This window comes from Bufo gargarizans, chromosome 1 (assembly GCF_014858855.1).
Source record: "Bufo gargarizans isolate SCDJY-AF-19 chromosome 1, ASM1485885v1, whole genome shotgun sequence".
NCBI lineage: Eukaryota > Metazoa > Chordata > Amphibia > Anura > Bufonidae > Bufo > Bufo gargarizans.
Genome location: NC_058080.1, coordinates 285455817 through 285477570, shown reverse-complemented (window position 1 = coordinate 285477570; position 21754 = coordinate 285455817). Strand labels below are relative to the sequence as shown.

At 43.8% G+C, this 21754-nt stretch overlaps 1 protein-coding gene across 1 annotated transcript; it reads left to right on the top strand.

Annotated features, from left to right (window-relative positions):
* The first annotated feature begins 2538 nt into the window (after window positions 1–2538).
* Window positions 2539–7499, top strand: SOWAHB (sosondowah ankyrin repeat domain family member B). Its single transcript, XM_044278344.1, has one exon. The coding sequence runs from the start codon at window positions 2608–2610 to the stop codon at window positions 5317–5319; it is 2712 nt and encodes a 903-aa protein (XP_044134279.1). The 5' UTR covers window positions 2539–2607; the 3' UTR covers window positions 5320–7499.
* The last annotated feature ends 14255 nt before the right edge of the window (window positions 7500–21754 follow it).

Here is a 21754-nt window from a genome sequence, read left to right as displayed (position 1 = left end):
GTCAGTGTGCGACCCACAAAAAATGCTCAGACCGAAAATACGGGTGAGTGAGTAGCCCTTTATCAAGAAAGATGGAAGCTGTAATGGAGGCTTCTAATAGTCTCTGTTGTAAATGTGAACAGAACCTTATGTAAGAAAACGTCCCTGGAACTGGACATATGTGAAATAAAGCAGGGATTACAGGGAATTTTCAGCACTTCTGGCCTGAAATGTCTGATAACAGGGAACAATAGCTTCCATCCCACAGAAAAGCACATGTAGATAGAGCCCCGTGGAGGTGCAGCAGCCTCTAGAATCACCTCTCTGTGGAGGTGCAGCAGCCTCTAGAATCACCTCTCTGTGGAGGTGCAGCAGCCTCTAGAATCACCTCTCTGTGGAGGTGCAGCAGCCTCTAGAATCACCTCTCTGTGGAGGTGCAGCAGCCTCTAGAATCACCTCTCTGTGGAGGTGCAGCAGCCCAGAATCACCTCTCTGTGGAGGTGCAGCAGCCTCTAGAATCACCTCTCTGTGGAGGTGCAGCAGCCTCTAGAATCACCTCTCTGTGGAGGTGCAGCAGCCCAGAATCACCTCTCTGTGGAGGTGCAGCAGCCCAGAATCACCTCTCTGTTGAGGCGCAGCAGCCTCTAGAATCACCTCTATGTGTGTGGAGGTGCAGCAGCCTCTAGAATCACCTCTATGTGTGTGGAGGTGCAGCAGCCTCTAGAATCACCTCTCTGTGGAGGTGCAGCAGCCTCTAGAATCACCTCTATGTGTGTGGAGGTGCAGCAGCCTCTAGAATAGCCTCTCTGTTGAGGTGCAGCAGCCTCTAGAATCACCTCTATGTGTGTGGAGGTGCAGCAGCCTCTAGAATCGCCTCTCTGTGGAGGTGCAGCAGCCTCTAGAATCACCTCTCTGTGGAGGTGTAACAGCCTCTAGAATCGCCTCTCTGTGGAGGTGCAGCAGCCTCTAGAATCACCTCTCTGTGGAGGTGCAGCAGCCTCTAGAATCACCTCTCTGTGGAGGTGCAGCAGCCTCCAGAATCACCTCTCTGTGGAGCTGCAGCAGCCTCTAGAATCACCTCTAAGTGTGTGGAGGTGCAGCAGCCCAGAATCACCTCTCTGTGGAGGTGCAGCAGCCCAGAATCACCTCTGTGGAGGTGCAGCAGCCTAGAATCACCTCTCTGTGGAGGTGCAGCAGCCCAGAATCACCTCTGTGGAGGTGCAGCAGCCCAGAATCACCTCTGTGGAGGTGCAGCAGCCTCTAGAATCACCTCTCTGTGGAGGTGCAGCAGCCTCTAGAATCACCTCTCTGTGGAGGTGCAGCAGCCTCTAGAATCACCTCTCTGTGGAGCTGCAGCAGCCTCTAGAATCACCTGTCTGTGGAGCTGCAGCAGCCCAGAATCACCTCTCGGTGGAGGTGCAGCAGCCTCTAGAATCACCTCTCTGTGGAGCTGCAGCAGCCTCTAGAATCACCTCTCTGTGGAGGTGCAGCAGCCTCTAGAATCACCTCTCTGTGGAGGTGCAGCAGCCTCTAGAATCACCTCTCTGTGGAGGTGCAGCAGCCTCTAGAATCACCTCTCTGTGGAGGTGCAGCAGCCTCTAGAATCACCTCTCTGTGGAGCTGCAGCAGCCTCTAGAATCACCTGTCTGTGGAGGTGCAGCAGCCTCTAGAATCACCTCTCTGTGGAGGTGCAGCAGCCTCTAGAATCACCTCTCTGTGGAGCTGCAGCAGCCTCTAGAATCACCTCTCTGTGGAGGTGCAGCAGCCTCTAGAATCACCTCTCTGTGGAGGTGCAGCAGCCTCTAGAATCACCTCTCTGTGGAGGTGCAGCAGCCTCTAGAATCACCTGTCTGTGGAGCTGCAGCAGCCTCTAGAATCACCTGTCTGTGGAGGTGCAGCAGCCTCTAGAATCACCTCTCTGTGGAGGTGCAGCAGCCTCTAGAATCACCTCTCTGTGGAGGTGCAGCAGCCTCTAGAATCACCTCTCTGTGGAGCTGCAGCAGCCTCTAGAATCACCTCTCTGTGGAGCTGCAGCAGCCTCTAGAATCACCTCTCTGTGGAGCTGCAGCAGCCTCTAGAATCACCTGTCTGTGGAGGTGCAGCAGCCTCTAGAATCACCTCTCTGTGGAGGTGCAGCAGCCTCTAGAATCACCCCTATGTGTGTGGAGCTGCAGCAGCCTCTAGAATCGCCTCTCTGTGGAGGTGCAGCAGCCCAGAATGACCTCTCTGTGGAGCTGCAGCAGCCTCTAGAATCACCTGTCTGTGGAGGTGCAGCAGCCTCTAGAATCGCCTCTCTGTGGAGGTGCAGCAGCCTCTAGAAGCTGCCGCAGCCTGTAGTTTCCCCTGGCACACTGGCGGTAGGTGCACCTTGCTGTACCTTGCACCGAGGACTCCCTCCCTCACATTCCTGGCGGCCGCTCCTCCCTCCCCCTCCATATCGGCGGCTGGAGTATAATGGGAGGGAATTGCTCTTCATTGTGAGGAGGGCTGGCGATGGGCGTCTAGGGGAGGCAGTGCCCTTCAGCCGGGAGAGAGGAGGAGCGGGACGAGCAGGTGAAGCTGACTGGGCTAAGGTGTGGAGCCGAGGACCTGCACGGACATCATGACTGAGCGCTGGGCTGCGTGACCATGGCCAGGGAGCTGAGCCAGGAAGAGGTGCTGGATTTCTTGTGCCAGGGTGGAGGGAAGGTGCCCAATGCCTCGCTGCTGGCTCACTTCAAGCTCTTTCTGAGGGACCCCCAGGCGCCCACAGAGCAGCTCCTCAAGCGCCGGGAGAGGTTTAAGCGCTACGTGAACTCCGTGGCGGTGGTGAAACCGGAGGGAGGCGTCAAGTATGTGGTGCTCAGGAGCCGGTACCGCGATCTGCTGGGAGAGGACTTGTCGCAACCATCGGCTCCTGTAAAGAACGAGCAGGTTGTTCCCGCCTTGCCTCATGGAGCTCAGGTACGTGATGGCCTCCACAGCAATGGACTTGGCCACCAAGGTGCACATGCTGATCACCAGGACCTGCAGGCTGTAGTGCTTATCTCAGATGTTGCTCATGGGGCTGTTGAGAGAAACACTTGGGATGCCACCTCCTATAAGGACCCTTATACCCATGATCATGAAGTTAAATGTCAGGAGACATCTCAGTGGAGTTTTCAGGCTCCTAACCCTGATTCTACTTCATCCTGCTTCACATCATCACCAGCCAGCAACACCTCTTCACCCCAAAATAATGCCTCTTCGCTGCACAGACGTCCATCCATGGAGTACAGTAAGTCCAGTCCAATATTTATCAGTGCTTCACCACCTTCAGACAAGCATCACCAACCCATTAATAACTACCTGCCCTCCTCTAAGAGCTGCTCACCTGCCAGCAGGAACCCGTCTTCCCTACCCAGAAGTCCATCCAGGGAATACAGTAAGCAAAGTCCACCAGCCATCAGAGCTTCACCACCTTTAGGCAAGTCCTACCATCAGCAACCTATTAATACCTACCTGACCACCTCCTTACCAGCCAGCAAGGACTCTTCACCTTCCAACAAGAGCAACTCCTCTTCAAACCACCCATACCACAACCAATCTTCCTTGTCTTCCCCTGCAGGAAGCCTTGACATTCCTGAGATTCCCTCCCAGCTTTCTGTTGGACACTTTAAAGTTCCTTCTGTAGGACAGAAGAAAACCGAATCTTCCAATCCTGCTATTGCAAATTATACCATCATGGACCAGGAGGTACAACAACATGGATATTATGCCTGTGCTGAGTTGCCCTTATCACACTTCCACTTAAATGGAATTTTTTCTCCAAAAGAGCACAAAGACTATTCTGACCCTGTACAAGATAAGGAACAAATGCCTAGTTTTTATAAAGAGCTTCCACCATTACCACCTTCTTCCAGGTACATAGATTCACCACACCCATCCCCCTCCCTACTGTTCCCACATGAATCAAGCATCACTCCTCCAGATGTTCAGCTGGAAGATTATCATGCAGGCAGTCGCAGCCCATCTCCCCCACTACCTCTCTATGACATACATGAGATGTGGATGTCTAAAATGCCAGTCTTTAAAAGCATCAGATGCCAGCTTTCTTTGCAGGATATGGAGGACTTTGTCGATCAGGAAAGTTGTGGAAGTGAAGGGAGTGACAGTGGTGAAGGGGCTGACTGTGACACTGAGCACAATATTGATGAGGACCCCTCCAGTGACTCAAATAATGACAAATATGTACATTGCATTGAAGAGAAGTGTGAGAACACTAGGAGATGTCCACCTAGTAGGAAGTTCCTAAGCATCACTGAGCAGTATGATAAATTGAAAAGTTCAGCCCCCCTTGAAATGATGGACACTGTAGCCATATGTGGAGTAGAATCTGCTGGATCTTCGCTAGCAACTATTGAATACAGTAAGTCTCCATATGCCACAAAGTCTTTCCTCACTGACCAAGCTCCTGTCTTGTTTGCATTGGCAAGGAACCCACCAAGGCACAAAATGAGTTCTCGTATGCCGGAAGTAATGTCGTCTTCAGATGATGAACTAATTGAAAGAGATTATAAAAAGAGGAGGCGTCCATCACGATCTAAAAGACCATCTAATATTGGGCTGGTGCCTCCACAGCCAGATGTAGACTTGCTTCTAACAGTGAAGCCTGTGAGCTCCAATCATTTTATTATGTATGATATTGACGACCAGAAATCTCTTCATGTACAATATGAACCTAAAGTCAATACAGATTTTAGAAAGACTTTTAATAGTAAATCTTCCACTGTTGTTCCCTTGGATTCAACGGAGCACGACTGGTTTGTTAAATCGGCTACTGGGTCTTGGCTTCAAGTGTATGGATTGTTCATTGAGGACCCAAGTTTAGCATTACGGAAAGACTTCATCTCTGGCTTTACAGCTCTTCATTGGTTTGCCAAACATGGTGCTGCTGACATGTTCCCCAAGTTGGTATCTGGTGCCAAAAAGGCTGGGATTCAACTGGACCTTAATGTCAAATCCAATGGGGGATATACGCCTTTACACATAGCTGCTATCCATGGGCATCAAAAAGTAGCGTCCTTGTTAGTAGAAAAGCTCAATGTTAATGTGAACTTAAGGGACAATAGTGGTAAGAGGGCATGGCAGTACCTGAGCTGCAACACTTCTGGAGAAGTTTGGCACCTTTTAGGAGCACCTAAGGGGAAAACAATATTTGCATCTCGTGCCTTAAATATTGCTAACACCGTAAACACACAAAACAAATCCTCTCAGATAAATCGTAAGACTTCCTTAGCAGCTTTCCTGAAGCCACAGCATCAGAAATGGAAAGCAAACAATCACCCTGCTTTGAGGGAAAGAGAAATCTACAGTGACTAAGACAGAAATATGACTGTGAGGTTAAACTTTTCTTGAGCGTCCACTTGTTTTGTGGACCTGTTGTCTGCATACAGTAGATATATCCACTGATTAAGTTATACTGCTGACATTACAAGATGTTACATGATTAATAAGGTTGTCCTTCTTTGCTGAGAATTGGAAACCCCAACCTGTGTTACTCCAGTGATTGTGAACCTACAACTTTAAGCTGGAGAGCCACACTTTGGAGACCACTGCCATAGACATTACATGCAGCTGTAAGATCTACCAAAGACATTAGATGTTTAGCAAGTCTTGCTAAATTATCTGGATCTGCAGAGACACTTGGGATGTCAATGACTACCTATAGGTCGCTATGAATTCGGACAGTGGATGTTTCATCTGTGTGTAGAGGATAGGTTCATTCATTAACAGGTTTTAATTAAAGGGCTATTCTGACCATAGCTATTAATGGTATATCCCACCTCTGGGTTCTACTGGACCTCATTTAGGAATCCTGTGGCAACTGATGGTAAAGGGGATATCATGTTGAGCTTCTGCTTTCTTTATTGCAGGAACTAGTGCACCACTGTTTCCATGAATCCCATAGACTACAATGGAGAGAGCACTGCACATGGTATCTCCTTGTACCTGACCTACCCATCACTCATTTATGACAGTAATTGTATGGTTGGGATACCCCTTTAATCAGAGTCTCTTATTAAGTAATGAGGGGAACACTGAGCTCCTGTAATGCTCAGATTATTATTTATTATTTTTTTAATTCACATCCTGAAGGTACAGTCCTGTGTAGCGGTGGCAGCTTGCTGGACAACCCATGACCATGTGATTTTTGTAGATAAAACTGGTGTCCGTCTATTTAAAAACTTTGCAGACTCCATGCAGGCATGGTTTTTGGTCACATGAAGTCACGCTGCATGTTTCCTTACCCTGAGAGCTGGTCTCGGCATTGTAACAGATGGGGGAGCACCTTTTGTTCCCATTGTCCTACATGGCTAAGGCACATGCATAGAGACCAATGTCCAGTGCTGGTCATTACGGCAGTGTTCTTCTTTAAGGCCTCTTGCACACGAACGTTGTGTGCCCGTGGCCGTATTGCGGCCCACATACGGGGGTCCTCAATGCACTGTGCATCACGGATCTGGACCCATTCACTTGAATGGGTCCGCAATCACGGAGAAGCGGAATGGGAGCACGGATCGGAAGCACTACGGAGTGCTTTCATGGGTTTACCGTCCGTGCCTCCACACAGCAAAAAAAATAGAACTTGTTCTATTTTTTTTGCGGTGCGGATGGACCACGGAACCATTCAAGTTGAATGAGTCTCGATCCGTCCCGGCTGCCGCACGGATGTTGCCTGTGTATTGGGGACCGCAGAACGGAAGAGGTTTAAGAATCTGAATTTTGAATAATTTTATATGATAAAGTTTGAGCACAAATGCGTTGTATGTTGACCTCATATTGTCCAAAACGGAAGTCCCTTTAAGAGTAATGATGCACTTTGATTTATATGGCGCTATTAATGCTGGTTGCTCGGAGCTGTATCTTGGTAATTGTTTCTGCCCCTTTAACAAATATTTTATAATGTCTCTTAGTCCACTTTAGATCAAGCAGAGAATTTAATGCTGTAATATCATGTACGTCAGATGTGTCCCATTTTCCTGCTTGGTGGACGGAGTGTTCCCAACATCTCCACGGCACATTGTCTAGTAAGCTTGAGCCATTTAGGACGTCTATATCATGCTGTGATTCGCAGACCAAAGTCAACGTTTTTTTACTTTATAAATGCAGAGTTAGAATATTTTTGATAGCAATAATATTTTAGAGGTTATTTTAGTATGTGTTAAGGACACTGATCTAAACGAAGTTGTCTCCGGAGACGTTACCGCCATATACTGTGCTTCTTAATGTGATGAGCTAGCTGCACTTACATGGGGGGATAATAAAACTTAAAAAAAATTAAATAAATAAGTTCCCCTGGAAAACCATTTTAGATTGGGCAGTTTTCAATGTGTTTTTTATGCCAAGGAGTGGATAGATAAGTAAGAAGTGTGAGTATTTCCATCTTCATACCCGTCTTTAGAGGCCAGCGCATCCAGCATAGCAATAACTATCCGCGCGTGAACATAGGTGACTGTTTCACTTATATTCAAATCTGGATGTCTTTTTCCTTTGTGTTGTCTATATATTTGTCATTTTTTGTCATTTTTTTTTTTTTTTTTTTTTTCTTTTTTAGTGTTTATTGTATATAAATAAATAAGGTTCTTTTTAAAGATTACTATTAGTTTTTATGCTTATTGCGCAGCTCCCTGAAGCTGGAATCATACTCCCCTTTTTTTTTTCCAATCGGACATATATTGCTGTGCGAAAACGGAGTTACAATGCAGGTTATCAAATCTTCGGCAGGTCAATTGTTTGTGCGAATTGTCAGTGCAGATTTCAAATCCTGACTCTGCGTCCTCTAACCCCAGAGACTGCATGTTGTGACTGTAGTGGCCCATTATAGTACAGGCAGCACTTTCTTTGGGACTCAAAATGATCTGCCAGTCTTCATCAGCCCGATCATAGTTGTATATTTCTTTTTTTCTATAGATGATATGCATGTGTTTTTTTATTTTTATTATTTTGGTTAATGGGAGGTGGGGTGGAAGAACTGCATAATAAAAAGTGTGGCTCTAGGCTAATCCATGGCTAGACTGACGAGATCAGGCCATATCCTTATTTGTTGCAACATTTTTTATTTTTTCCCCCCTGAAATTCAGATTCTTTTATGTTTGGTTAGCAGCAAGACCCCTGACCCTGTAAGTTTATTCTAAGACAGTGTGCAATACGTTAACCTGTCCAAGGACGCTTGCAAACTCCATCCATGTTTGCACTAGTCTTGCTGCCAATTAAGGCTATACTGCAGGAATTCCTTTTTGCCCAGTATGAAAAAAAATCATGACGGAGCAGGCCTGCTTCCTTTTTTGGATGTTAAAATTGTAACAAACAGGTATTTCTCCTCCAAGATGTGTTCCAGAAACTCTGCTGTCATGTCAGTGGCTTCCCCTGGAGAGCGGGTTTCCATAACCTGATGCTGAGCACAGCTGAACTGTCATAAATGTGAATAAAGGGTTTGTATTTTTTTTTTCGGGATGATACAGTCGCGGTGTTTGCATTACTAGGTATTCATGTGCATCTTTACATGACGGAAGCGCAGACGGTTCGATAACAGGTTTGGCAGCCGCTGACTCATCCAAATTGCCGACCTTGTGTTGAGGTGCAGGTAAGTGTGCACTGTATAAACAGGGTTCTTTATTAACCCTTGAAAGGGATGTCTCACTTCAGTAAATAGCAGTTATCATGTAGAGAAGGTTAATACAAGACACTTACTAATGTATTGTGATTGTCCATATTGTTTCCTTTGCTGGCTGGATTCATTTTTCCATCACTTATACACTGCTCGTTTCCTTGGTTACGACCACCCTGCAATCCAGCAGTGTTGGACGTGCTTGTAGACTCTAGGAAAAATCACCAGCCTACGTGCGGTCCCGCAGTCCCAGCCACCACATAGGCTGGCACATTTTTCATCTATTGTTTTAAAACCGGTAATTCATTTCTTTTCCCAAGTGTATTAGCCAAAGTCAGTTGTTGGGATGTTCTTTCATCTAGAGATGGTGGCAAACTGATTTTCAAATTTCCCAAGGTAATAGTGGCACCCGGAGTGTCTACAAATTCTTAGCGAGATGTACAATGCTACCGTACAACCCCCTTGCACACAGATCTGCCCTGTGTAAGGGCTCATGCACACAACCGTATTTTTCTTCCGTTTCATTTTTTTTTGCAGGTCTTTATGCGGAACCATTCATTTCAACGGGGCTTAAAAAAAATGATTCCATGTGCATTCAGTGTCCGTATGTCTGCATGTCCGTTCCGGAAAAAAAAAAAAAAAAAAAAAAGTCCTATTCTTGTCCGTTTTGCGGACAAGGACAGGCATTATTACAATGGATCCGCAAAAAAACGGATGCAACAGGGACTGCAAAATACATACGGGCGTGTGCATGATCCCTATTACTGATGTAGTTTTGTAACATCTTCTAAATGGCTTGGGCTACTTACACACTCGCGTTTGGTGCGGATCTGTCATGGATCTGCACAGACGGATCCGTTCAGATAATACAAACGTCTGCATCCGTTCAGAACGGATCCGTTTGTATTATCTTTAACATAGCCAAGACGGAACCGTCTTGAACACCATTAAAAGTCAATGGAGGACGGATCAGTTTTCTATTGTGTCATAGAAAACAGATCCATCCCCATTGACTTACATTGTGTGTCTGAACGGATCCGTTTGGCTCAGTTTAGTCAGACACCAAAAAGCTGCAAGCAGTGTTTTCGTGTCCGCCTCCAAAGTGGAGTGGTGACCGGAGGCAAACTGGTGCATTCTGAGCGGATCCTTTTGCATACAGAATGCATTGGGGCAAAACGGATCCGTTTTGGGCCACTTGTGAGATCCCTGAACGGATCTCACAAACTGAAACCAAAACACTAGTGTGAAAGTAGCCTTATCCGAGTGTTTTAATATTGATGACCTATCCTATCCATCAATATCAGATCAGTGCCGGTCTGACTCCCGAAAAGAGACCGCGGCATTCTGTGAGCGCCGCAGCCACTTCCTAGGCCAGTTCCATCACATTCATCAGTCACATTGCCTAGGTGCAGCTCAGTCCCATTCAAGTGAGTTCCTTTATCCAAGACGGTTGGGGCTTACCTTAAGTACCATTTTACACATTCAGTCCTTGCCTTTTCTGAATAATTTGGCTTTGAATATGTGAAGTGGTAAAATAATACTTTTTTTAAAATAAAATTTCACCTCTGTGCCTATACCAACCGTTTGTGGCTTTGCTCAAAGGTTTACCTTCATTGTGTATGTCGAAATGAGGTACCTCTCACCCATAGCATCCCATTCCCAATATATCCATTAACCCCTTCCAACTCAACACTTTAGAGGAAGTAGGGATTTCTCACTGTCTGTCTAGGCAAATTTGACATTCATTAATGTGTAGAAGCTGGATTACAAGTATTGTGGACACACTGTCCATATAATGTTACCTTTACTTTGTGCAGGTTACATAGCTTTCCCAGAACCCGAAAGTCAAATCTGCTTAGCTATGACACTATTTAGGAGTAAGGAGAAGGATTTATTTAGGTAGACTTTATATTTAGCAGTCCCTATTACAGCGCCACATAATGTGTTACCCAGCTGTCTAGGTATGCTACAGTATGGAGTATTTGTCACGAATTGTTACTCAGCTTTTCCAGGCTCCTGCAAATACAACTAGGTGTTCTCCAATACATCAGCCTAATTCATAAACGGGCTGATCTGGCATTCTGCAGTCTGGGAAAGCTGGGTAACAATCTCTGCAGGTTGGTGATCGGAGCATATTCATTATTTAAAAAGGGCACAACCCTGCCCTATACATAATGTGAATTTATCATATGGTACCAGGGCAACATAATTTGTTGTCGCCAAAGCAGCTGCGCAGTGTTGTCACTAAGCTTTTCCCCCTCCAGCGCTATTTTACTATGCATTCTCTATGTAGGGATTTGTCACTGCAAAACTAGGCAAATTTGGAATTCAGCAGTCTGGGAAACATGGGCGACAAACTCTGCTGAGATGTAATGGAAGCTATGCTTGGTGCATACATTCTATATCAGGGGTGGACTGGGAACTTAAAGTGACCTTGGGGAAAAAATACTAAAAGTGGCCCCATTTTGTAGTTGGGTACAAATTGATGTAAGGTAGGGCCAGCGATACCATATTGTGGCACATTATACCACCCCAACAGAGCCAAATACCACAGTCCATCACAAAATACTGCCAGCAGCACAAAATATATGCCCAAAAACTTCCACTGGCCGGCCATAAGGAATATCCAGGCGGCCCACGGGAAATTTCCCTGTAAGGTTTATGGTCAATCTGCCCTTGTTCTGTATACACTATATCCAAAAATATAATATCAGGACAACCGTGAGTATAAAAGTTAGGGATATTTTACTTTTGGGTGAAAATGATGAAAAATTTAAAAAGTTCACGCTACAGTGATATATCATGAAGTAGAGCATTTAAGTAGAAGCATGCAATGGTTATTTCCTCATCTCAAACAATTTATTGAAGCAAAAGTTTCCTAATGATGCGACCTCGATGAGCTGGCACATTTGTCGCCCATGAAGATGAAATTAGGTCTGTGTTGTTCATGCAGAGGCACAATGACTGGATCAATGACGTTATTCAAGTTGTATGGGCTTGTCACTGTACTATTTCAAAGTGTAGGGCAGTTCTGTATTGACTAGACTCATCTGCCCACACTGTAACCACCAAAGGTTCGTCTGGTGACAACCGTGGCTGATGCACAGCGCTCTCCTTGACATCTCCAACATCGTTGGCGGCCATTGTTTCTGCTCACCATGAATCGACTTTCATCAGTGAACATCACTGAGGCCCACTGGTCCCTCATCCAGCATAGATGCTTCCTGGCCCGTGCAAGACTATGACCCCTGTGCCTGGTGGTGTGGTCAGTTGTTTTTTGGAGGGGGGGGGGGGGGGGGAATTAAAGTTTAGTGTTCCTTTAGCTACCCTCAAACAAAATGTACATTTGTGTTTATAATTGTTCTATATAACATTTTGGTAAACAAAAATGATGGGCACATTTGGAGTTTTTTTTCTCAGAACAAATCTTTGAAGCACATGAACTTATATTCTTGTATACTCTTCTACATTAGGGGACTGTAGAATTTTTAGAATGGACAACAATCCCAGTTTCCAGTTTTTTTACACTTGTACCAGCATTAGTTTTACTAGGTATTCCAATGCGTATTAACCGTGCCCATAATCCTTACCGTAATGTAATTATCAAATGTAATTCTGTCAAAGAGTAGATCAAATACTCCTGACAATTCGAGCTGGGTGCATGTAATAACTTATAGGCTTACTCAATAGCCAATATACAGTAGTTTTTGTCTCAGAGCCTTAGTTGCACTACGTACAAACTCAGTACTACATACCGTATATCAATTTACCTTCACAGCTAGTTAATTAGTGCTCCTACTCCCCATTTTTTTTCTCTCCCCGCTGCAGCAGAACTTGATAGGTATTCTGACCTGTGTGTATTTTTTACATGGTTAGACGGTTGTGTGTGGTCCGGCAAATGCGCTACATGTGATGGTTGCATTTCCCGGACCAACTGCAGCTTGTGAGTGTTCTATGATGCTGTGAGCTCCGGCCTGACAGCAGGTCTGCTGACCTGTACTCAAATGATGTTGAGTACAGGACAGTAGACCCGATGTCGGACTGGGACTCACGGCATCATTGAGCATTGTGACGGAAATATAAAAGAAGAACTTGCAGCAGAAATTAAGCAGCACCATACAAAGGTGCAGATTTTTATGCAAGGATTAAGTTGCAGATTCTTGGCAGAACTATTTTAGACATTCTGCTTTAGAAAAACCGCAATACATGATTATTCTGCAGCGGCACACAGGGCATTCACACTTTTCTACCTTATAGGATAATATGGGCGAAGTCTTTATGTTGCGCATTTTCTGGTGGGTTTTTCCACCACGTGTGAAAGGTTCCCTTGGGCCCCATGCCCCGTTTTGTGGTCCGCAAATTGGTCATCCGGTCAATGTTGCATATGCATTTTTGTAGACCCATTTGTCTTCAACGGGTCCGCATTTTGTGAACAATTATAGGACTTGTCCTATCCTTTTGTGAAACAGACATACGGATGGGGAAAGCACACAGATCATCCGTATGTCTGTTCCGCAAAAAGATAGAATATGTCCACAAAATCCAGACCCATTGAAAACAATTGTGGTCATTTATTAAGACTGGAGTAGACGCCGATCTTAATACCCCTGCGCTGGCACTTTATGTGGCTAAGTTATGTGGAGGCGCTGGCCTCTACCTAATTGAGGCGCTTCCACCACCGGCCTAAATCTACGCCAGTTCCCTTGCTGGCGTAGATTTAGATAATTTTCTTTGCCTAAAACAGGCATAGAAAATGACGAATCGGATAGGGCCCCCCCCCCCCCCCCCCTTTTTTTTTTTTTTTTTTTTTTTTAACTGGCGTGGATGGGGAAGAAGTCAGATTCGGCCACAAATCCCCTTTTGCAACTGAATCTGCGACAGATATTTCCAAAAATTGGTGTATATCTATTCAAAAATGACACGAGTCCACAGATAAACACATACTGCATCTGTATTTTGCGGATGCAGGATTTGCAGACCGCAAAACAGATACGGTTGCGTGCTTGAGGCTAATACTTTCGCTTTCTGCTGGATCCACTTCTGGCTTTGGCTAATAAAAACTTTCATCGAGCACAGCATTCACATTTTTCTCAAAAACCACCTTAAAAAAAGTAACTGCTGAGTTAAAAACAAAAATACGCAGTACTTTAAAAAAATATCTGAAACGCTAAATTTTGTAGAACAGCCTAGTTCTACTAGAATGTTTGCATGTGGTACAGTCATGGCTGTAAATGTTGGCACCCCTGAAATTATTGTTGGCACCCCTGAAGTATTTCTCACATAAAAGTATTGCAGTAACATGTTTTGCTATACACATGTTTATTCCCTTTGTGTGTATTGGAACAAAACCAAAAAAGGGAGGAAAAAAAGTAGATTGGACATAATGTCACACCAAACTTCAAAAATGAGCTGGACAAAATTATTGGCAGCCTTAGGCTGGTTTCACACGGGCGTTGCGGGAAAAGGTGCGGGTGCGTTGCAGGAACATGCGCGATTTTTCCGTGCGAGTACAAAACATTGTAATGCGTTTTGCGTGCGCATGAGAAAAATCGCCATGTTTGGTACCCAAACCCGAACTTCTTCACAGAAGTTCGGGCTTGGGATCGGTGTTCTGTAGATTGTATTATTTTCCCTTTATAACATGGTTATAAGGAAAAATAATAGCATTCTGAATACAGAATGCATAGTACAATAGCGCTGGAGGGGTTAAAAAAATAATAATAATAATAATTTAACTCCCCTTAATCCACTTGCTGGTGTAGACGGCATCTCTTCTGTCTCTTTCTTTGCTGATTGCAGTCAAAGGACCTGTGGTGACATCACTCCAGTCATCACACGGTCCGTCACATGATCTTTTACCATGGTGATGGACCATGTGATGACCGGAGTGACGTCACCACAGGTCCTATGACTGCAATCAGCAAAGAAAGAGAAAATATGCCGTCTGAGCGAGCAAGTGGATTAAGGTGAGTTAAATTTTTTTTAATTTTTTTTTTTTAACCCCTCCAGCGCTATTTTACTATGCATTCTGTATTCAGAATGCTATTATTTTCCCTTATAACCATGTTCTAAGGGAAAATAATAAAATGATCGGGTCTCCATGGCGATTGTCTCTTGGCAACCGTGCGTGAAAATCGCACTGCATCCGCACTTGCTTGCAGATGCTTGCGATTTTCATGCAGCCCCATTCACTTCTATGGGGCCTGCGTTGCGTGGAAAACGCACAATATAGAACATGCTGCGATTTTCACGCAACGCACAAGTGATGCGTGAAAATCACCGCTCATGTGAACAGCCCCATATAAATGAATAGGTCAGGATTCAGTGCAGGTGCAATGCGTTCAACTCGCGCTTTTCACCCGCGCAGAATACTCGCCCGTGTGAAAGGGGCCTTAACTTAATATTTGGTTGCACACCCTTTGGAAAAAATAACTGAAATCAGTCACTTCCTGTAACCATCAATAAGCTTCTGACACCTCTCAACCGGCATTTTGGACGACTCTTCCTTAGCAAACTGCTCCAGGTCTCTCTTATTGGAAGGGAGCCTTTTCCCAACAGCAATTTTTAAGATCTCTCCACAGGTGTTCAATGGGATTTAGATCTGGACTCATTGCTGGCCACTTCAGAACTTTCCAGCGATTTGTTGTCATCCATTTCTGGGTACTTTATGATGTATGTTTGGGGTCATTGTCCTGCTGGAAGACCCAAGATCTCGGACGCAAACCCAGCTTTCTGACACTGGGCTCTACAGTGCGACCCAAATTCCGTTGGTAATCCTTAGATTTCATGATGCCTTGAACACATTCAAGGCGCCCAGTGCCAGAGGCAGCAAAACAACCACAAAACATCAATGAACCTCCACCATATTTCACTGTAGGTACTGTGTTCTTTTAATTGTACACCTCGTTCCGTTTTCGGTAAACAGTAGAATGATCTGCTTTACAAAAAAAGCTCCATCTTGGTCTCATCTGTCCACAAGACCTTTTCCCAGAAGGATTTTGGCTTACTCAAGTTAATTTTTGCAAAATGTAGTCTTGCTTTTTTATGTCTGTGTCAGCAGTGGGGTCCTCCTGGGTCTCCTGCCATAGCGTTTCATTTCATTTAAATGTCGACTGATAGTTCGCGCTGACACTGATGCTCCCTGAGCCTGCAGGACAGCTTGAATGTCTTTGGATCTTGTTTGGGGCTGCTTATCCACCATCCGGACTATCCTGCGTTGACACCGTTCATCATCAATTTTTCTCTTCCGTCCACGCCCAGGGAGATTAGCTACAGTGCCATGGGTCGCAAACTTCTTGATAATGTTGCGCACTGTGGACAAAGGCAAATCTAGATCTCTGGAGATGGACTTGTAACCTTGAGATTGTTGATATTTCTCCACAATTTTGGTTCTCAGACAGTTCTCTTCTCCTCTTTCTGTTGTCCATGCTTAGTGTGGTGCACACAGACACACAATGCAAAGACTAAGTGAACTTCTCTCCTTTTTATCTGGTTTCATGTGTGATTTTGCAAACACCTGTTACTTGCCCCAGGTGAGTTTATAGGAGCATCACATGCTTGAAACAATCTTATTTATCCACAATTTTGAAAGGGTGCCAATAATTTTGTCCAGCCCATTTCTGCAGTTTGGTGTGACATTATGTCCAATTAGCTTTTTTTCCTCCCTTTTTTTTTTTTATTTTTTTATATTTTTTGGCAATATACACAAAGGGAATAAACGTGTATAGCAAAACATGTGTTACTGCAATACTTTTCTCTGAGAAATACTTCATTTTCTTGAAAAATTTCAGGGGTGCCAACATTTACGGCCATGACTGTATATGGATAAACTAGCACCTTTTTACATGTAAATTTTAGTCCAATATATGTCCAACTATATTCACAATGACCTTGCCTCGTTTTCTTAGGCTATGCATTTATTTCCTACATTTCCTCTCTTTTAGGTTTATGTTAAAATTCTCCGAAGTGCGTTTTAGAAGTGCATGGATATATTTCTAAATACGGCATGTACCCTCCTATGTATTTACTGAGCTCGCCTTCTCTTCACAGGGATTTTAATCACTTTGAATACAAAACTTCATCACACACATACAATTTTCACACTGAATATCAAGTGAATGCGGCTATTTATACATTAAATGGATGCATTTCGGCTTCTGTGAGAATTTAACCTGTGCTGTGCAAGAGCAGGTTTCATTACTTCAGGCTGGTTTTATAGTAAAAAGATTTCAGATTTTATTTATAAATCCCTTTGGACATAGCAAACAAAAAGAACGTATGAACAAGGCCAGTGATTGGCTGCAGCGGTAGGGGTCCAACGCCTTTTCTGCACACTGTGAAATGTATGTGTTCACCTTCCCGTTGATGTCAAGAGCGGGATCTTGACATAGGAGCCACCTAATATGGTGGATCTGGTGATCTCTGTAATGGGGACAACCCTTTGCTCGGTTTTCCTTCCTTTTGAAGGATATCTGGCTTTCACTGTGTTGAAGACCCATAACTGGGGCTCCACAGATATTTTCCGTATTACTGTTTCCCAGGGAGCTTTGCACTTTGGATTGCTGTGTTGAGACTCTTAAATGTGGCTCCACGGTGTTTTCTGTAGCTGGTCTCCCTAAGATCATCTATTGTTTTGTTTGAGTTTATGTCAATCGGAATCAGTGCCATGGTTCATATTGTTCAGATTTTTCTGCTCTGATTTGAAATCTAATCTGCATTTTGGAATAAAAAAATATCAAGTCTTTCTGTGGTTTCCACATTGAATGGGGCTAATTCTCCTGCACACCTACAGTAGTTCAAACTGCAAATCTCCTGCTGAAAGCCAAAGATCAGCCTGAACATAAACATTTTTTTTCTCCAATGTTGTACCCTCTAATGCAATAATTGACGACCCTAAAAACATTTTTGGGGATATTTTAAGGGGGTTGAAACATCAGAATACTTTGTTTGAATATTGTACGGAGCAAGCGCTCCGTACAGTATTAGAATGTATTGGCTCCTATGAACAAAAGTTATTACTTTGCGATGTCTCGCGAGACTTTGCATAATAACTTCATAAATCAATTGCTACATTTTGCGAACTTGGGTTCGGTTTGAAGGTACTGCTTGGAACCAAGTTCTGTTTTTTTTACAGTAGAAATTGATTTATGAAGTTATTACGGGAAGTCTCACAAGACTTCGCAAATTAATAACTTTTGCTCATAGAAGCCAATACATTCTAATACTGTATGGAGCGCTCGCTCCGTACAGTATTCAAGCAAAGTATTATGCGAATCGACTTCGGATGTTTCATCCAAAGTTGATTCGCTCGTCCCTAATTATGACCTCAGTCAGATGGCTGTAACATGGCCACAGTTTAGCAGTTGTATTATTGCAGCAAGCCCAAGGGGAGTGAGTGGAGAATGGGAGTGGTAGTAGCTCTGGCAATGATAGTTGCATTCACGGAACACAGTGGTGATCCTCACACCAATGCTCCCTAAGGCCGTGTAGGGATAGGAGGGTGCAGGTACAATGACTAGTGAAAGGTAATGGAGTCAGCGACCAGGCCGGTGGTAATAATCAATTCTCTCTTTACTAAAGTAGAAGTAGTACGTCAAAAAGTATCAAGCCACAACAAGCAGATCTCAGTGCAATTTTCTTTACCCAATAGCAATGTATAGATGAATAGTGGCAATGATGGGGGTTGTGGTACTTCTCTCTGACTTTCTAAGGTCTCTCTGCAGAACCTTAGGCATGCAATTGAGGCTCCTGGTATAAGTTCTGTAATTCCCGGCACAGGGGTACAGATTTAATACACTGCCAAACTGTTTTGTGTGGAAGAATGTGTTAGCAATGTTCCCTCTCACGTCTGCAAAGTGTCTAATTCTCTCTCTCTCTCTGTGATATATAGCTTGCTTCAGTAGTTGTATTTTTGGCCATCAGATATTATAGTTCTCTGAATCTCGAGCCTACCTCTGAGGAGCTTACACAAATAGGTCTTCTCTATAGCACAGGTCCATCTCCTAGCAACCTAAAGGGGCTGAGTCAAGGAGTTTAACCCTGACCTTTCCATACAGTGATATTAGGTACACAAAAACCCTAAATCAAAACATTTCACTTTAGCAATAATAATAACTATTAGGAGCTACTGCTTCATGAGTGCAAATCCCATTCCAACCATGGGTCTATTGACTTGAACTTGCACAATCATAGATCCCTATGATGCTGTTTATTTGGGTTATAGTCCTATAGTGGGGCTGGGAATTTATGGCTTTAATATATTTGCACAAATGTGGCTTTCTCAAGGAGGTCTTGCAGAAGTGGAAAGGAGTAGGCAGGGAAGTGTTTTTGATTAATATATAGTTTGATCAATCATAAGATAAAAACCACCTGCCTAATACTGTGTAGGTCCCCTCTCACCACTGGCTCTGATCTATCGAAGCATGGGCTTCAAAAGATCTCTGTGGTATCTGGCAACAAGAATTTAGCAGCAGATCCTTTAAATCCTGTAAAGTGTGAAGTGAAGCCTCCAGCTCGGTCTTGGTTTTCATGCACATTCTACAGATGAATAATTGAGATCTGGGGAACTGAACTCTTTGGACCAGATTTATCATTACACTTACATCTTACTCCACTTTTACATATGTCCAAAGTCACTTTTGGCTAAGTCAGATTTATTAACGGTCCTTTAATAGTGTGATAAATGTGGTTTGACGGTAGCAGTTTATCCTCAGTAAGCGACTTTACAAAAGTCGCATGGTCCTCATTGGAGTGAAATTGCGCAATAATTTGCAACTTTTTAAATTGTCGTAATAGTAATTCTGTCTAGAGATTCATTTACATAAGAAAACACGGCCACATTCAGAAAACTGGCGAGCATAGCCCAGAGCCAATAAAAGTCGCAATTTTTTGCCCAGTTTTACTGATTGTGCAAAAATTTGCGACTTTTTCACTCCATTATTTTGACTTGAGCTAATTATAAATCTGGCCCTTTGTCATGTTCCTCAAACCATTCCTGAACAATGTTTGCAGTGTGACAAAGCGCATTATCCTGCTGAAAGGCCAGGACAACAACGTTTGGGTAGGTGGAAAGTGTCAAAGTACCATCATGCACGTGTGTTCATAAGCATTTTCATCGGTTTGTGACTGTGCAGCTCCATCCTTAGTCACATCCTGTAATGCACTGTGTGATCTGTCACCTTTCTGTCATAGCCAGCATTAACATGACCCTGTTGCTGGTACACCGACTGTTCTTACTCGGACTGCTTTTGGCAACCACCTCATACTAGGAGCAGCCCATAAGACCTGTGTTGCAACTGCAGCCCATGGCTGCCGCTACTTTATTGACCACTCCTGGCAGTGTAGACCTGCTAAGAGTGTTTTCACTCGATACGCGTCAGAAGTATTGTTCTGTGTTTACTAGGGTTGCATCGGGTATCGAAGTCTCGATACGTTTTTGATACTTTCATACCTAGTTCAATATGATACCAGGATTGGTGTTTTTTCGATCCTAAGCTGCGCTGTTGTGAAAATCAGGGGTTTGAGCAGCTCTCACCTGCCAAGGATTCCACTAGTATAGCGCGGACCGGCTCCTTCACCCGAAATAGGAGAAATATAGATATGAAGAAAAAAAAAGGATTGGTTGGTCCAGCTTGTATTTGTGGTAATCCAAAGCTTTATTCAATATTCAATAAAATCCAGGTACAGGAATGCAGGTCTACATGTTTCAGGCACAATAAAATCCTAGCCCTTACTCATGACATTTTCCAGTACACTGCAGAAAGTTTTTATAGAGAGGAGGGAGGGACCGACTTTCTCACCTGAGGTAATCAGGCTGAAGTTCAACCACTCCCATCCCATCCACAAATCAACACTCCATTAAAAGCATACCATAAATTTATGTGATTTATAAAAACATAAAAAGACATAGCAATGACATATTCAGAAAAAAATATAGTAATGATAACGGAACTAGGTGAGGAAAATGAGAAAGGAGGAATACTATATGATCAATAGTTAGAAGATCAATATTGTAGGATGAGGTCAAGTTTTTTATTCAGACCATGGGGTTGGCGACTTTCTAACTGGAAAATCCGGTAAGATTCTCTATTCAGAAGTTTGCGTTTTCTGTCACCACCTCTTAAAGGTTTTTTGACTTTTTCGATACCTTGTGCTGACATATATGAGACATCCCCACCGTGCACTGTGGCAAAGTGGAGACTTGCCGCAGATACATTGCGGTTTGCATGGTGCGGTATGTCTGATATATGTTTTCTAATGCGCGTTTTTATGGCATTTGTTGTACATCCTATATATTGCAGCTTGCATTTGGTGCATGTTATGCAGTAAATGGCAAAGGTGGTGTTACAATTGAGAAAGGAGTGAATCTTAAAAGTCTGGCCATTAACAGTAGATTCAAAATTCTGGCTGATTTTCATGTATTTGCAACAAATACAAATGGAATGACCACATTTGTAGTTCCCCTTTGTGGATAACCAAGTGCTCTGAGTAGAGCAAGATTTGTCATTTCTAAAGAGGGAGGGACTTACTGAGCTGGCTATGGTAGGTGCTTTTTTGGCTGCACATTTTACGCCTTTTTGTGCCATTGCTGCCCATGCCTTGTTGCAGGCCAGAACCGGAAAGTGTTTTTTTACAATATTACAAATTTGGGTGTACTCTTTGCTATATTGTGTTACAAAGATATTTTTTCTTTCATGATTCAATGTCTCTCTGATATTGTGGCTGTGTTTTTTCACATTAGTAGTTAATAATGAATTTCTGTCAATGTTTGATACCTCTCTATTGCATTTGTCCAACATTTTTTGTGAATAAGCCCTATGTGTCAATCTTTTAGTAATGTTTTCTGCCTCTGTTTTGTAGGCTGACTCGTCACTGCAATTCCTTCTGGCTCTGATTAATTCTCCCTTAGGTATATTCCTGATGGTATGTGTGGGATGGCATGATTGTGCATGCAGTAGTGTATTACCAGCTGTTTGCTTTCTGTGTGTGCTGGTGTATATGGAGGCTGTGGCGGAGTCCCCCCTGAGTCTGAGATCTAGAAATTCGATGTTATTCATACTGTGTTGAACGGTAAATTGGATACCATTTACACAGGAATTCAGATAATCCGTGAACAGCGGTACGGCCGCCACATCGCCCGACCAGATA